This window comes from Bos javanicus, chromosome 8 (genome assembly GCF_032452875.1).
Source record: "Bos javanicus breed banteng chromosome 8, ARS-OSU_banteng_1.0, whole genome shotgun sequence".
Taxonomy (NCBI): Eukaryota; Metazoa; Chordata; class Mammalia; order Artiodactyla; family Bovidae; genus Bos; species Bos javanicus.
Genome location: NC_083875.1, coordinates 38,981,460 through 38,999,202, shown reverse-complemented (window position 1 = coordinate 38,999,202; position 17,743 = coordinate 38,981,460). Strand labels below are relative to the sequence as shown.

The 17,743-nt window shown below is 41.1% G+C and overlaps 1 protein-coding gene and 1 long non-coding RNA gene across 3 annotated transcripts in view; one reads left to right on the top strand and one right to left on the bottom strand.

Moving 5' to 3' along the window:
- Positions 1-9,485: 9,485 nt before the first annotated feature.
- On the bottom strand, positions 9,486-16,000 carry LOC133252608 (uncharacterized). Its single transcript, XR_009737993.1, has 3 exons — positions 14,847-16,000; positions 11,857-11,998; positions 9,486-11,327 (listed from the first exon to the last, which is right to left on the bottom strand). It is a non-coding gene; the product is annotated as an uncharacterized LOC133252608 (long non-coding RNA).
- Positions 16,001-16,424: 424 nt separating this feature from the next.
- The window catches only part of UHRF2 (ubiquitin like with PHD and ring finger domains 2), a 72,566-nt gene continuing 71,247 nt past the window's right edge, over positions 16,425-17,743 (top strand). For both annotated transcript variants that reach the window (XM_061425324.1, XM_061425323.1), the window contains exon 1: positions 16,425-16,580. In XM_061425324.1, coding sequence (XP_061281308.1) covers positions 16,428-16,580 — 153 coding nt within the window. In that variant the 5' untranslated portion in view covers positions 16,425-16,427. The remainder of the gene's footprint in view (positions 16,581-17,743) is intronic.

Here is a 17,743-nt window from a genome sequence, read left to right as displayed (position 1 = left end):
ATCAATAACCTCAGATATGCAGATGACACCACCCTTATGGCAGAAAGTGAAGAAGAACTAAAGAGCCTCTTGATGAAAGTAAAAGAGGAGAGTGAAAAAGTTGGCTTAAAACTCAACATTCAGAAAACTAAGATCATGGCATCCAGTCCCATCACTTCATGGCAAATAGATGGATAAAAAGTAGAAACAGTGAGAGGCTTTATTTTTGGGGGGGAGCTCCAAAATCACTGCAGATGGTGACTGTAGCCATGAAATTAAAAGACACTTGCTCCTGGAAAAAAAGTTATGACTAACTTAGACAGCATATTAAAAAGCAGAGACATTACTTTGCCAACAGAGGTTCGTCTAGTCAAAGCTGTAGTTTTTCCAGTGGTCATGTATGGATGTGAGAGTTGGACTATAAAGAAAGCTGAGTGCTGAAGAATTGATGCTTTTGAACTATGGTGTTGGAGAAGACTCTTGAGAGTCCCTTGGACTGCAAGGAGATCCAACCAGTCCATCCTAAAGGAAATCAGTCCTGAATATTCATTGGAGGGCTGCAGCTGAAGCTGAAACTCCAGTAATCTGGCCATCTGATGCAAAGAACTGACTCATTGGAAAAGACCCTGATGCTGGGGAAGACTGAAGGCAGGAGGAGAAGGGGATGATAGAGGATGAGATGGTTGGATGGCATCACTGACTCAATGGACATGAGCTTGAGTAAACTCCAGGAGTTGGTGATGGACAGGGAGGCCTGGCGTGCTGCAGTCCATGGAGTCACAAAGAGTCAGACACCACTGAGAGACTGAATTGAACTGAACTTTATATAAGGGAATCATATAATATATGCTTTTTGTGTCTGGCTTCATTTAATCAATAGTTTTTTGATTCATTCATATTTTGACATATATTAGCAGTTAATTCTTTTTTATTGCTGTGTAGTATTCTCTTGTATGAATAAACTACATTTTTTTTCATCCATTCTATTTATAGACATTCAGGCAATTTACAATCTGGAGCTATTATAATTAAAGCTACTATGAACATTCTTGTACACATTTTGTTAAACCGATACACTAATTTCTATGCTCAGGTTTCAAATTTGGTTGAATTAATTTGTACTCTCACCAGAAATGTATGAAAATCGAGTTGCTCTATATTCTTGCTAACACTATTTTCAATGTTTTTATCTTGAGTCCATTCTACCAAGACTTGTGATAAGTTTTAAGAAACTAAATATTGTGATATTCTTAAAAGAAGTTTTTATTTTTGTGGATTAAAAACTAAAAAAATTTTTTCTAAAATCTTTTAGATTTTATCATAATATATTCTGAGAGGTCACTCAAGAAATTATATAATTTTGTCTTACAATTAGATAAAATGATACTTGATCACAAATTTCAGATAGATCAGTTTACAAGCATCACCCAGTAATGTGACAAAAAATTTCAGCCTGTACCAGCACATATAGGTGCACACTTATAGTAATAATCTGTGCTAGACCGAAATACTGGAAGATTATGAGAAGCAGAGTAACAAAATTACTAAAGCCATAAAATATTATTAATGGGTAATCTATTTTGACTAGGATTGGTAGGAGATGGTGTTTCAGATTAATTTTAAAATGGCCATAATTATTTCCCTCTCTATCCCTTTGCAATGAGTTGTTACATCTCTTCCTTTTAAGAAAAGGAGTCAATTTTCCCTTTCCTTTAGCTTGGGCTGATATGACTTGCTTTAGTCAATAAAACAGATGAGCTGACCCTGCACCAATTACAAGTCTAGACCTCAAGAGGCCTTGGTGGCTTTCATTGGTTCTTGTAGAACCCTGCACATCCACCATGTGAACAAGCCCAGGCTAGACCCATATGGTGCAGTGACAGATCATCCCAGGTGAGGCCATCCTAGATCCAGCCAGCCATCATCTGAGAGTTGAAGAACTGCTCAACTGGCCTAGACCAAATTGTTACACACAGAATAATGAATTAAATATTAGTCAGTGGCTTTTGCTTTAAGCCCAAAGTTTTGAGATGGTCTCTTAGGCAGCAAAATATAACAAATACAAGAGATATACAAAAGTATATCTCAAGTACTTTATGGGGAAGGAATTCTTAATTATTATTAACTATTACTCCAAGAAACTCACACTTCTGAACCCTGCCAACAGCTGCTGCTGACAGTGGCAGTCAACATTCACTAAATGGTAATGTTAAGTATTACATGTATCTTATTTATTACATGATATCTTATTTATTCTCACCACAGATCTACTAGGTACCTAATCAGTTATAGTTGAGGAAACTGAAGTTTGCCTCACAGTTGACTCCAAACCTGAACTCAAAGCTTAAGTTCTGAACCATTGCATCATCAGCTAAGAGCAAGTAGTTTAACCCAATACTACCTCTTCTGCTCATCTTGATTTACATATAGGAAACTGATAGCCAAGAAAAGCTATGATTTGCCCAGAGCAGTTCCTTCCAACTCCCAGTATAATATAGTCTTTTGCTAAAATTCTTTGTTGTCTATAAATTACATTAATGCTTATGATTAAAAAAAATGTGGTAGTTTATAAACAAAATATGTAAGCTAAATATTCTAGAAAAATTCTCTTCAAAAACCTACAAGGGATAACAAAATTTCTTCACTGTATGGAAACTTTATAAAATGTGATTTTAATAGTAACGTTTGGGAAGGAGTTGCTAGAGTTATCTGGTTTATTCACATTGTATAAATAGCATTTTAGAAGTTTGTTTTGTTTAGTTGCTAAGTTGAGTCTGACACTTTTGCCACCCCATGGACTGTAGCATGCCAGGCTCCTCTGTCTCTGGGATTTCCCAGGCAAGATTACTGTAGTGCGTTGCATTTCCTTCTCCAGGGTATCTTCCTGACCTGGGGATTGAACCTGCATCTGCATTGGCAGGCAGATTCTTTACCACTGAGCCACTCAGGAAGCATGAGTGGGATTATTATACCCTTTTCAGATACAGAAATCAAAGCTCAGAGAAATTAAATAAGTCACCCAATGCCATAATACTGGTAATGAGCAGAACCCAGATTCAAATTCAGGTCTATCTAACTCTAAAGCCCCTGTTGTTTGCATCATGCTACATAACTTCATTAAATCTGTATTAAACAAATGTGATTACTAAATGGATATAGATCAGTTATACAGTATTTCTTACTTATGCAAATCTGCAAAATAAATTTAACATGTATTTTTAACTGGAAATGAGGAGGGGACATATTTTTTTATAGAAAGTATCAATATTTAAGGTCAATAACTTTTCTTCTTCACAGGCAATAACAAGCTATTGCTTGTTATAACAAGCTAAATATTATATTAGTGAGACAGAAAGACTATTATTTTTTTGTCCAAAATAGTCTAGGAAAGAAAATCCATTTTTTATTATCTTAATTTTCTTGCCCTTCATAAATAGTAATAGTTTTTAGGGTGTTCAGTACCTTAGAACCTAGGAATTAAGACCATGAGAAAATGTACAGGCAAGTTTTTTCTATGCAAAAATTATAACCGCATAAAGGACACCATTTATCTGCCTCCCTGCAAAGAGGAAGTGAGAGGGCATGAAGAAATACTCTTAGGTGAGGGGTGGGGTAGAATGATGAAGAGATGTGTCTTTACTTTTAGAGAATTGCATATTATGCAAATTTGTTTTTTTCCAAGCAGACACCTAAATACTAGTTCCTTCCTCCCTCCCTTCCATCTTGCAACAACCACTTGTTAAGTACAACTAGGTACCAAGCACTGAATTCTGTGTTGGAAACAAAGCTAAATAGAACAAGTCTTTGTTGTCTCAGTGGAGAAGACAATCACGTAAACAAATAATTACAGCTCTGAATTTAGTGTTAGACGCATGAACTAAGTATGTGAACACAGAAGCAGTCTTTCCTTCAGCTGGGAGGTATCAGGAAAGGCATACTAGAGCAAGTGGCATTTGTGAAAAATCTTAATATATGAATTAAATATATTCATATAGGCAGAGAAGGCATGGTAGGAAGATGTTAGTCTGAGTTCAAAAGAGGGTGACTAGAGGGGTCTTTCCTTCTGGAGAAGGAAATGGCAATCCACTCTAGCACTCTTTCCTGGAAAATCCCATGGACGGTGGAGCCTGAAATGTTACAGTCCATGGGGTCGCAGAGTCGGACACGACTGAGTGACTTCACTTTCACTTTCAGAGAGGGTCTAAAGGTAGATGTTCTTTGACCTTTACTCTCAAGAATAAATGATGAAAAGTGGAGTCCAGTGTGGCTTTTCATAAATCAAAACTTTAGTAAATCTGTCAATTTTATTCCTAAATTGGTGTTTCTCAAAATTTCTTCTTAAGGCAAAGAAGCATGATAAGGATGGAGTTGGGAATAGCTTTCAGTGAACACAAGATATCTAAAATGTCATAAATTCTACACTAGAGTTAGGGTCAGCAAACTATGATCCACAGGCCAAATTCTGTACTGTATCATCTATTTTTATAACTAAAGTTTTATCAGAACACAGGTACACCATACATCTACATATTGAGTAGAGCTGCTTTTGTACTACAACTGCAGAATAAGTAGTTGCAACAGAGATTGTCTGCCCACAAAATCTAAAATGTTTACCATCTGAGCCTTTAAGAAACTTTGTATTAAAGCTACGTATCACCATGAGTAAGTCTCAGAAAAATAATACTGAGTTCAAAAATAAGTTTCAATGCTATAATCATTTTGTGTAAAGCTGTGTGTATGTGTGCGCGTGCATATGTGTTAAGTCGTGTCCAACTCTTTTCGACCCCATGGACTGTAGCCTGCCAGGTTCCTCTGTCCATGGGATTTTCCAGGCAAAAATACTGGAGTGGGTTGCCACTTCCTTCTCCAGGGGATCTTCCCACCCAGGGATGGAACCAATGTCTCCTGCTTGGCAAGTGGATGCTTTACAACTGAGCCACCTGGGAAGCCCATAAACAGCTTTAAAAGACCCCCAAATTTACTATTGTTTAGAGATACACATATTAGAAGTGTAAAGATGGGCATAACATAGTAAATAAGATAATGTTTATCTCTTTGGAAAATGGAAAGAGGACTGTAAACAGAGGGATTTTAACTATTTTAAATGTTTTATTTCTAAAGCAAGGTGGTGAATACAAAAGTGTCTATTATATTATTCTCTGTACTTTTCTTGAATGACTGATGCATTTCATCATTTAAAAACTCTTGGTCATACAAAAAAAATAGGAAAAAATCAGATGGAGGAGTTGTGTTGCAGATTCTATTGCCCCCAAATGGCTGCAAAATCTTTCATCCTGTACACTCTTACTATGTAGCTTTGAAACCCTTCCCATTGAGAGGCAAGGTTTCTATCCCCACCCCTTGAAACTGAATGGGCTTTTGTGAATGTTCTGGTCAAAATAATATGGTAGAAGTGACACTGGATTAACAGGCAAGTTTGGCCTTGGAGTACAGAATGAAGCACGGCAAGGGCTAACAGTTTTACCAAGAGAATGCACTGGTCATAGCACACACCCTCTTCCAACAACACAAGAGATGACTCTACACATGTACATCACCAGATGGTCAATACCAAAATCAGACTGATTCTATTTTGTGCAGCTTAAGATGGAGAAGCTCTATAAAGTCAGCAAAAACAATACTTGAAACTGACTATGGCTCAGATCATGAGCCCCTTATTGCAAAATTCAGAGTTAAATTGAAGAAAGTAAGGAAAACCACAAGGTCATGAAGGTATGACCTAAATCAAATCCCTTATGATTATACAGTGGAGGTGATGAATAGATTCAAGGGATAAACCTGGTAGATAGAATGCCTGAAGAACTATGGACAGAGGTTCATAATATTGCACAGGAGGCAGTGACCAAAACCGACTCAAAGAAAAAGAAATGCAAGAAGGCAAAGTGGTTGTTTGTGGAGGCCTTACAAATAGCCAAGAAGAGAAGCAGAAGGCAAAGGAAACAGGGAAAGCTATGCCAAACTAAAGGCAGAGTTCCAGAGAATAGTAAGGAGAGGTAAGAAAGACTTCTTAAGTGAACAATGTAAATAAATGGAGGAAAACAGTAGAATGGGAAAGACTAGAGATCTCTTCAAGAAAATTAGAGATACCAAGGGAACTTTTCATGCAAAGATGGGCACTATAAAGGACAGAAATGGCAAGGACCTAACAGAAGCAGAAGAGATTAAGAAGAGGTGGCAAGAATACACAGAAGAACTCTACAAAAAAGGTCTTAATGACCTGGAAAATCACAATGATGTGGTCATTCACCTAGAGCCAGACATCTTCAAGTGTGAATTCAAGGGGGCCTTAGGAAGTATTACTATGAACAAGGCTAATGGAGGTGATGGAATTCCAGCAGAGCTATTTAAAATCCTAAAAGATGATTCTGTAAAAGTGCTGCACTTAATATGCTAGCAAATATGGAAAACTCAGCAGTGGCCACAGGACTGGAAAGAGTCAGTTTTCATTCCAATCACAAAGAAAGGCAATGCCAAAGAAGGTCCAAACTACCATACAATTGCACTCATTTTACATGCTAGCAAGGTAATACTCAAAATCCTTCAAGCTAGGCTTCAACAGTGTGTGAACCAAGAACTTCCAGATGTACAAGCTGGATTTAGAAAAGGCAAAGGAACCAGACATCAAATTGCCAACATCTATTGGATCATAGAAAAAGCAAGGGAATTCCAGAAAAACATATCCTTCTGTTTTATTGACTATGCTAAAGTCTTTGTGTGGATCACAAAAAACTGTGGAAAATCCTTAAAGAGATGGGAATACCAGACCACCTTACCTGTATCCTAAGAAACATGTTTGCAGGTGAAGAAGCAACAGTTAGGACCAGAGGTGGACCAATGGACTGGTTAAAAACTGGGAAAGGAGTATGACAAGCCTGCATATTGTCAGCCTGCTTATTTAACTTATATGCAGAGCACATCATGAGAAATGCAGGGCTGGATGAATCACAAGCTGGAATCAAGATTATCAGGAAAGATATTAACATTCTCAGATATACATATGATACCACTTTAATGAAAGAAAGTGAAGAGGAACTAAAGAGTCTCTTGATGATGAAAGTGAAAGTTGCTCAGTCATGTCCATCTCTTTGAGACCTGATGGACTGACTATACAGTCCATGGAATTCTCCAGGCCAGAATACTGGAGAGGGTAACCTTTTCATTCTCCAAGGGATCTTCCCAACCCATGGATGAAACCCAGGTCTCCTGCATTGCAGGTGGATTCCTTACCAGCTGAGCTACCAAGGAAGCCCTGAGGGTGAAAGAGGAGAGTGAAAAAATTGGCTTAAAACTCAGCATTCAAAAACCAAGATCACAGCATCTGGTCCCATCACTTAACGACCAATAGATGGGGAAAAAATGGAAGCAGTGACAGATTTTATTCACTTGATTCCAAAATCACTGCAGTTGGTGACTGCAGCCATGAAATTAAAAGGTGCTTGCTCCTTGGAAGAAAAGCTATGACAAACCTAGGCAATGTATTAAAAAGCAGAGAAGTTACCTTACTGACAAAGGGCCATATAGTCAAAGCTATAGTTTTTCCAGTAGTCATATATGGAATGTGAGAGTTGGACCATAAAGAAGGCAGAGTGCTGAAGAATTGATGCTTTTGAACTGTGGTGCTAGAGAAGACTCTTGAGAGTCTCTTGAATAGCAAGGATATGAAACCAGTCAATCCTAAAGGAAATCAACCTTGAATATTCATTAGAAGGACTGAGGCTGGTATTGTCACTGTTAGAATCTAATTTGGACCCATCATCAGGAAGTTGAACCCTAACAGTCTTCATTGAAGAAATCCAAGAAGATTGACCCCAAACCCTCAGAGAGGTTGAACAATAAGAAGGACTTATCTCACAAAGCAAGAGAAGGAATGTGACTGAAAATGGAATAAATTGCAGGTGTTTAGTGAGAATCTCAGGTCCTCACTCCTATTTGAACCATCAGGTATTCCAAAGAACCAGAGAACTCACTGCAAGAAAAACAAGGATTATTCTCTGGACAAAGTGGATGGGCAGGACCCCAGAGAAACAAGAGGGACAGCTGAAGGATAAAGAACTCTAAGAGGAAGGACATGGGAAATTTAGGGTTCTAACACTGTCAGTCATTGATTCATGTCCTTGTCCAAGTCATTTTCTCATTTGTTAAAGAGCTCAGAGCAAAATGACCTATGAAATATATTTCCATAGTAAAAATCTGTGATTCTTTTAAAAATAGAAAAATATCTAGTAAAAATAAGTGATTCTTTAAAATATGGCTAATTTAAGTAATAAATCACAATATGAAGTGTTTTTTAGTCAATGGAAATTCTAGTTCAATTCTTGTAACATGTAGTTCTTTTAAAAATAGCATTAGAGTCATAAACCACTGGACCAACCTTAGAAAGTGAAAGTGAAGTCGCTCAGTCGTGTCTGACTCTTTGCAACCCCATGGTCTGTAGCCCGCCAGGCTCCTCTGTCCATGGGATTCTCCAGGCAAGAATACTGGAGTGGGTTGCCATTTCCTTATCCAGGGGATCTTTCCAACCCAGGGACCAAACCCCGGTCTCCTGCGTTGCAGGCAGATGCTTTATCCTCTGAGCCACCAGGGACTAACCTTAGGAGGGCAGAAACCAAAAGGAAGAAAGAATTCAACCTTGAAGCCTGGGAAAAGGAGACCTCAAACACAAGAAGTTAAAAAAATAATAATGAAAAGGCAGAGAAATACTACACAAATGAAGGAACAAATTAGAAATACAGAAGTCCAAATAAATGAAAAGGAAATAGGCAAAGTACCTGAAAAAGAATTCAGAATAATGATAGTAAAGATGATCAAAACTGTTGAAAACAAAATGGAGAAAAAGCAAGAATTGTTTTCAAGGGTTTTGATCATCTTTACTATCATTATTCTGAATTCTTTTTTCAGGTAGTTTGCCTATTTCTTTTTCATTTATTTGGACTTCTGTATTTCTAATTTGCTCCTTCATTTGTGTAGTATTTCTCTGCGTTTGTGGCGGATTCATTTCGATATTTGGCAAAACCAATACAATATTGTAAAGTTTAAAAATAAAATAAAATTTAAAAAAAAGAATCAATTAACAAAGACCTAGAAGAATTAAAGAATAAACATAAAGAGACAAACAACACAATTATTGAAATTAAAAATACTCTGGAAGGAATCAATAGAATATCTGAAGCAGAAGAATGAGTCAGTGAGCTGGAAGATAAAATGGTAGAAATAATTTCTGAAGAGCAGAATAAAGTAAAAAGAATGAAAAGAACTGAGGATAGTCTCAGACCTGTGGGACAATATCAAATGCACCAACATTTGAATTATAGGGGTCCCAGAAGAAGAAAAGAAAAAGAAAAGGTATGAGAAAATTTTTGAAGAGATTATAGTTGAAAATTTCCCCAACAAGGAAAAGGGTATAGTCAGTCAAGTCCAAGAGGCACAAAGAGTCCCATACAGGATAAAATAGCATTAGAAACTATAACAGAAAATCTCCGCTTGAGGTACTTTTAATGTTTATTTTCTCCACAAGGGACTAATTAGTATGGGCTTGTGAAAAACAGTATGGAAGTTCCTCAAAAAATTAAAAATAGGACAAACATGTTGTGTTGTTGTGTTTAGTTGCTAAGTTGTTACTCTGACTCTTTTATGACCCCATGGACTGTAGACTGCCAGGCTCCTCTCTCCATGGGTTTTCTCAGATAAGAATACTGGAGAGGGTTGCCATTTCCTTCTCCAGGAGATCTTCCCAACCCAGGGATCGAACCCACATTGGGTTCTTTACCACTGAGCCACCAGGGAAGCCCAGAACTACCATATGACCCAGCAATTCCACTCTTATTTTTTTTCTTTAAAAAAACAAAACACTAATTCAAAAAGATACATGCATCCCAACAATGTTCATAGCAGCATTATATACAATTGCCAAGATATGGAAGCAACCTAAGTGTCCCTCAATGGATGAATGAATAAATAAGATGAAGTGTGTGTGTATATATATATGTGTGTGTGTGTGTATATATACACATACATACATACATATACATAGTGGAATATTACTCAGCCACAAAAAGGAATGAAATTTTGCCATTTGCAACAAAATGGATAAACTTGGTAGGTACTGTGCTAGTGAAATAAGTGAGACAGAGAAACACAATTACTGTTCAGTTCAGTTCAGTTGCTCAGTCATGTCTGACACTTTGTGACCCCATGGACTGCAGCAAGCTAGGCTTCCCTGTCCATAACCAAATCCCAGAGCCTACTCAAACTCATGTCCATTGCATCGGTGATGCCATCCAACCATCTCATCCTCTGTCGTCCCCTTCTCCTCCCACCTTCAATCTTTCCCAGCATTGGGGTCTTTTCCAATGAGTCAATTCTTCGCATCAGGTGGCCAAAGTATTGGAGTTTCAGCTTCAATATCTGTCCTTCCAATGAACACCCAGGACTGATTTCCTTTAGGATGGATTGGTTGGATCTCTTTGCAGTCCAAGGGACTCTCAAGAGTCTTCTCCAACACCACAGTTCAAAAGCATCAATTCTTCGGCGCTCAGCTTTCTTCACAGTCCAACTCTCACGTCCACATGTGACTACTGGAAAAACCATAGCCTTGACTAGACAGACCTTTGCTGGCAAAGTAATGTCTCTGCTTTTCAGTGCTATCCAGGCTGGTCATAGCCTTTCTTCCAAGGAGCAAGCGTCTTTTAATTTCATGGTTGCAGTCACCATCTGCAGTGATTTTGGAGCCCCCAAAATAGTCTCTCACTGTTTCCATTGTTTCCCCATCTATTTCCCATGAAGTGATGGGACCAGATGCCATGATCTTCATTTCCTGAATGTTGAGCTTTAAGCCAACTTTTTCACTCTCCTCTTTCACTTTCATCAAGAGGCTCTTTAGTTTTTCTTCACTTTCTGCCGTAAGGGTGGTGTCATCTGCATGTCTGAGGATATTGATATTTCTCCCAGAAATCTTGATTTCAGCTTGTACTTCATCCAGCCCAGCATTTCACATGATGTACTTTGTATATAAGTTAAATAAGCAGAGTGACAATATACAGCCTCGATGAACTCCTTTCCCGATTTGGAACCAGTCTGTTGTTCCATGTCCAGTTCTAACTGTTGCTTCCTGACCTGCATACAGATTTCTCAGGAGGCAGGTCAGGTGGTCTGGTATTCCCATCTTTTTAAGAATTTTCCACAGTTTATTGTAATCCACACAGTCAAAGGCTTTGGCGTAGTCAATAAAGCAGAAGTAGATGTTTTTCTGGAACTCTCTTGCTTTTTCGATGATCCAGTGGATGTTGGCAATTTGATTTCTGGTTCCTCTGCCTTTTCTAATGTGGAATCTAAAAATGATAAAGCAAACTAGTAAGTATAACAAAACAGATAAAGAGAACAAGCTAGTGGTTACCATTGGGGAGAGGGTAGGAAAGAGAGGCAAATAGAGGTAGGGGATTAAGAGATACAAACTACTAAAACTATAACTATAAAATAAATAAGCTACAAGGGTATATTTTATAGCACAGGGAATATAGTCAATATGTTATAGTACCTATAAATGGACTAGAACCTTCAAAATTGTGAATCACTATGTTGTACATCTGAAATTTACATAGTACATCAACTATACCTCAATTGGAAGAAAAAAGGGGAGAAAGACTATGGGCCAAGGTATAGGGAACTGAAAGAATATATATGAATTTAGGACTGTAAAAATGTTACAATTCCTAGACCCAAAGCAACAAAAGAAGGGAGAAGTTTCAAGAACATGAATAAGTAAGTCATGCTTAGTGAGTCACTTTTGGAGAAATAGTTACTTCCCAGGAAGGCTAAGACACCTTTCAGGGAGAAAACCAGGGGAATAAATATACTGACCTCACTCTTTTCCCATTCTGCAGTGTTCCTGTCTGTGCTTCCTCTTCACTGGCCAAACTCAGTTGGAAATGTGAAAGCACTGACCCCATCTATGTATTCTCTGTCTTTGGACTTCAGAACAGTGGGCAGGTAGAGAGTGGTCCTGGAGGAGTGAAAGGAAGGTAATCAACAAAAATGTGCAGATAAAAAGGTGGTAATAAAAACTTTAGAGACCAGAATAAAATTCCCTCTACGTGTCTGTGTGTGTGTATGTGTGTGTTGACTAGTTGAGAAAAGGAGATATTCTGAGGGGTGATAAGATTCTAGAATAATTAGTTCTACAATCAATTTTTATTTTCTGTTTTTGCTCTTTTTATTTGAACGAATATTGAATCATGACTGATGGCATAAACTTTAGTATTTGCTTTGCATCCATGTAAATAATTCCTCTTTTCTTTCCTTGTTCACATCCAGGTTGTTTCAGCTACACATCTGATAATAAGGTATGGTATGTCAGAACTGTCTCATATTATGATTTTTGTCAGAGAACTTCTATCTTGTTTTTAAAATGGGGCAACTTCCTAAGTAGACAACAGCATTGCAAGGAAAGAGAGAAAATCTTAGTTACAACACGTACTGTGTGAATAAACATAAAAGGATGTATTTTGTTACACATAAAATCACTGTTTGTGGTAATTTATAGGCTAAGTAACTTAGTATACATAAAATCTATGTTTCCAGATGTAATTCATTTGATCTGCATCTTAACATCTCTAAGCCCTATCCTATCAATCATTTGGGATCTATACTGACTAGATTAACACATATCCTATATAATCCCTGTAGATAACCAATTTTGACAGTAAATTTCCTCCTCTCCCCATCCCCACCAAGAGTTCTCCGTAGAAGACCCACCACATTAAGAAGGACAAATTGTATCATGGAAGTGAGTACCAGAGGTCTTGACCAGTTCCTCCTTCAGAACTTTACTTCCCTTCAAAACTCTGGCCTTGTATTTCCAACTGTCACATAGATATCTCCATCTAGGTATATTTTAGATGCATTTCAAATGCTATACAGTGCAAACAGAACTCACCCTATTTTCCCAATTTGCTTTCTCTTCTAGTTATGAGCATTACCATCTACCAAAACCATCATTTAAGTCTCCCAAACTAGAAACACTAGGCTGGAAGAAGCACAAGCTGGAATCAAGATTGCTGGGAGAAATATCAATAAACTCAGACATGCAGATGACACCACCCTTATGGCAGAAAGTGAAGAGGAACTAAAAAGCCTCTTGATGAAAGTGAAAGTGGAGAGTGAAAAAGTTGGCTTAAAGCTCAACATTCAGAAAACTAAGATCATGGCATCTGGTCCCATCACTTCATGGCAAATAGATGGGGAAACAGAACAGTAGCTGACTTTATTTTTTGGGGCTCCAAAATCACTGCAGATGGTGATGGCAGCCATGAAATTAAAAGACGCTTACTCCTTGGAAGGAAAGTTATGACCAACCTAGATAGCATATTGAAAAGCAGAGATATTACTTTGCCAACAAAGGTCTGTCTAGTCAAGGCTATGGTTTTCCCAGTAGTCATGTATGGACGTGAGAGTTGGACTGTGAAGAAAGCTGAGCGCCGAAGAATTGATGCTTTTGAACTGTGGTGTTGGAGAAGACTCTTGAGAGTCCCTTGGACTGCAAGGAGATCCAACCAGTCCATTCTAAAGGAGATCAGTTCTGGGTGTTCATTGGAAGGACTGATGCTGAAGCTGAAACTCCAATTCTTTGGCCACCTCATGCGAAGAGTTGACTCACTGGAAAAGACCCTGATGCTGGGAGGGATTGAGGGCAGGAGGAGAAGGGGATGACAGAGGATGAGATGGCTGGATGGCATCACCGACTCGATGGACATGAGTTTGAGTGAACTCTGGGAGTTGGTGATGGACAGGGAGTCCTGGCGTGCTGTGATTCATGGGGTCACAAAGAGTTGGACATGACTGAGCCACTGAACTGAACTGAACTGAAACTAGAAACGAGAATTATTCTTAGTATTTTCTTCATTCCTCATATCCACACATTCTGCAAGCCTGATAGGCTTGATTTTCTAGAATACTCTAGAATCTACCCTTTCCTCTCTCACCCACTGCCACAAATTTCACCAAAACTGACACAATTACCCCTTCAGTAAGCTTTCTGACAGCATTCCACCCCCACCCCCCACTTAGTTTTTCCCTAAGGCATCCTTCCACATTCCTTCTGCTGTCTTTCCAAAGGCCTATTTAATCACATCAGTGGACTCCAGTAAAAACCTTAATTTCTCCCTGGGGCCCACAAAATCTACTGCTTTGAATGCTAAGCTTCACACTCTGCTCTTCTCCATTTAGTCAAACTTTCTCTTACATGCAATTCCTACTGGACTGCAAAAATGCGTACCTTCAGTCTTTGCTTAAGCGCTCTCTCCTCTGAGGGCATTCTGTACTTAACTAAATCTCCATAAGAGCACAAAAATGATTGTGTACCAGCTAAGGATAGGCATTATGCTGAACCCTCTACACTCTTTAGACATTACAAGCACCATTTTACATTGAAGAAACTGAAGTAAACAATCTCTCCAAGATCATATTTTAAGTAAAGAGCGAAACTGAGTTTACAATTCAGGCCTATCTCAATCTGCGAACTGATCATTTAAATACCGTCTTCCTTACAGTATACCATTTAACTCAGGTCAAGGTGTACCCCTGTCTTTAAGCTCACAGATTATTCTAGTCCCTCATCTCTAATTCTAGTCTCTCATGTCTAATTGTTGCTTTAATCAAAAGCAGACTATTTAGTACTATTCTTTAATAATTTCATGCTTTCTAAATCTTATCTCAACTGGATTGTAAATTCTTTGTAAGCAGAGAATTAGAAAAAAAATTTCTTAATATGCTTCCACAATGGCATAGGATATCCTATAATAGCAAATAGCTATCCCTTATTGGGACAGGTTATAAGCGTGCTTAATAGTTACCTGTAATGAATACTCAGTATTTGCTTTACTTAGGAACAGACAAGATGAATTATATCTAGAAGATACAGCGAATGTAAAATTTCCAAGAGCAGAGACCAAGTCTGTATAGGTATTCCATTTTTTTTTCTGTCCCTCCCCTGTTGGGCCATCTTTTTTTTTTTCAATCTGACTACTGGATCTCTGTACTGGCAATTATTTCAAGTGGTTATAACAAAAATGCTGCTCTGCCTTTATGCTAATAATCTGCACCAGTCTGAATAGTCAAGTTATGGATTTTGGCAAATATTAAGTTCAAATCTTTTATATATGTATAATTTTTTCTACCTTCATATGCTCTCTTCCTTCTTAATTGAAGTAAGCGCACTGTTTGATGTCTTAAGTAACGTGCTTTGGGCCTATTTCTGATAATTTATTCCTAGTAGGATCTCTGGACTTCTTCAGAGATGTGTAATTTTGCATCCTTTTAAAGCATTATCCACGACCCTGCAATCCCTCAGCCCAAATGCTGGCTAACTCAGGTCCACAATCGGTAACTGCGAAGGGCCCTCCGGGCGGCGGCACCAACACTTCCGAGGCCTGAGGTAGGGTTGCGAGCGCAGCGGGCCGGAAGAGGACGATCCCAACAGGCCCTTAGCCTGCCCGCCTAGGGCCGCCACCTCAGCTCAGCGGCGGGAAACCCCAGGATGCGGGTTTCCGCGCGAAGGCAGCATTCGGGCCTGGCGGGAAACGACTTCGCGAAGCAGAAGGGTCCCCAGGGTCTTTCCTGGGTGGCCGGTCCAGCCAGGCCGCGTGGCTGACAGTGTCTGGCAAAGAGCGGTGGAGCGGGTTCATTTCCTGACGTGATTTCTCACAAATTTAGGCTGCACCCGCACGCACCCACTCCCCTTTTCTTGATCATACAAGTGCACGTCAGAATTTCTTATCTTTGGTGTGTTTTTGAGACCACAGAACCGAACCCGCTAAGCCTGAGGAGTCGCTGGCACCCTGGGTACCGAAACCTGGACCAAAGCGGGAATCCGAGTGGGCGGCCTTGTAACCGCCAGACACCCCAAGGCTAGAGGGCGTGTCCAAGGCCCAGGTGCAGGCGGAGGCGCAAGTAACGGCTCTCGGCGGCCCCGCCCCTCTGTCGCGTCCTCTCGGCACCCTCCCATTTTAGTTCCCTCTGGTCTACAGCCTCTTCCCTAGTCGCTACCTCTTTAAGGCGGAGCCCGGCGTAGATCTCGCGAGATCCGGGTTGGCGCCGTGACCTCCATGTGGGAGCTAGAGCTCTATAAGTAAACACTCCGCGCAGCGCAGACAAGGCTGCTTCCTATTTGTGAGGCGGGGGCTGCAATAGCAACCGGGCTTCCGACTGGTTTCGTTTTCCTTCCCTCTCCAGCTCTGTTGGGTGGGCGCACGGTCTAGGATTCACCGCTGCCTGTCGGGCCCGGCGCCTGGTCAGTCTTCCTCCCTTGTGCGCGCGCTCGCCGGCCAGCCGCTGAGAGCCAGAGCCGCCCGGGAAGCGGCGCGGGCCGGGCGGGGCGCGGCGCCCGGAGCGCAGGGGGAGACAAAGCGGAGCCGGCCCCTTCTCCCGGCGCCGAGATGTGGATCCAGGTTCGCACCATCGACGGCTCGCAGACGCGCACCATTGAGGACGTGTCTCGGAAAGCCACAATTGAGGAACTGCGCGAACGGGTGTGGGCGCTGTTCGACGTACGGCCCGAGTGCCAGCGCCTCTTCTACCGGGGCAAGCAGGTAAGGCGCGCCCAACGCACTTCTTTGGAAGCCCTAGCAAGGGCAGCGGGATGCTTGGGCTGGGCGGGCCGGAGGGCTTGGTGTACCGCGCGCACAGAGCGCACCTGGCTCCACTTCGGATGGGCAGCCCGCGAGGCTCAGAGTGCGGCCCTGGGCCCGCCTGTGGGGCGCAGCGGGGTCCCGGCCACCGGAGTTGCAGGTGCGCTTGGTGGGGTCGGAGGCGGGGGCGCCCCGAGCGCCGAGACCTACCGCTCTTGCCAAGCCGGGCAGCAGCCGCAGGCACAGCCCGCCAGAGTGCCTGGGGTCCCTCCTTTCCCGCGCTTGGTGGGGTCCGTGGCCCCTGGAGGGCGGGGAGGGCAGCGGGCTCTGGCGGCCATGCCAAAGTGCGGGTGGGGAGGGCAGGAGGCTCCGGCTCCCGGCCGTGCTGACCCGGCTAACGGCTCGTATCGCTTCCGTACCTCAGACGGGCTGCCGACTCCCAAGTGGGAGGGGAAACTTAGATATTGCTCCCTATGGGGCACAGGATTGTAAGTCCGCCTCCTCACTGTGGAAGGGATTTGTATACACTGAAGATTCGAAGGGTTTCCAGAACTTCTGCTTCCCCACCCCACCTCCTTTCCTAGAATCGAATCTGTCGTAGGGGAGATTAGAGACCTGCTGAAGAAGCTGTTGGTGTAACCCGGGACCAGGCTTAAACTGCCCAGTTTGGGCCAAGGGGGTTGTTCGAAGAGTGAAAAGCAGTACAAAAGATTTGTTTTGCTCTTATCCTTCACCTTCTAATAGAACCCTCACTCAGGCTTTTGACACAGTAATTGGAGCATAGCCAGCGGTACACACTTGAAGGCTGAAAGTGTTTTTTGGCGGTGAGGTTGCCTGTCGGCGTCGCTGGTAGTTGAACGGTATGGCCTTGGTCTGGCCCATTGAAGATTTTTCCTACTCACATGGTCTGTATCAAGACACTCAGACCCGTCCTATCTTTATCTTTTTCTTTTTTAAAAAATGTTAATCAACTAAAGAAGTTGGCATCCTCCAGCTGATCATAGTTTGGCTCCAATCCTGTTGTTTGAAATAAGTGTAACTCTCTTTGATTTGGTAGAAGTAGCCTTTTTTTTCCCTACAGCTTACTGTTTGAAAGGAATATTTTTCTCCCCTTCGTAGGCTTA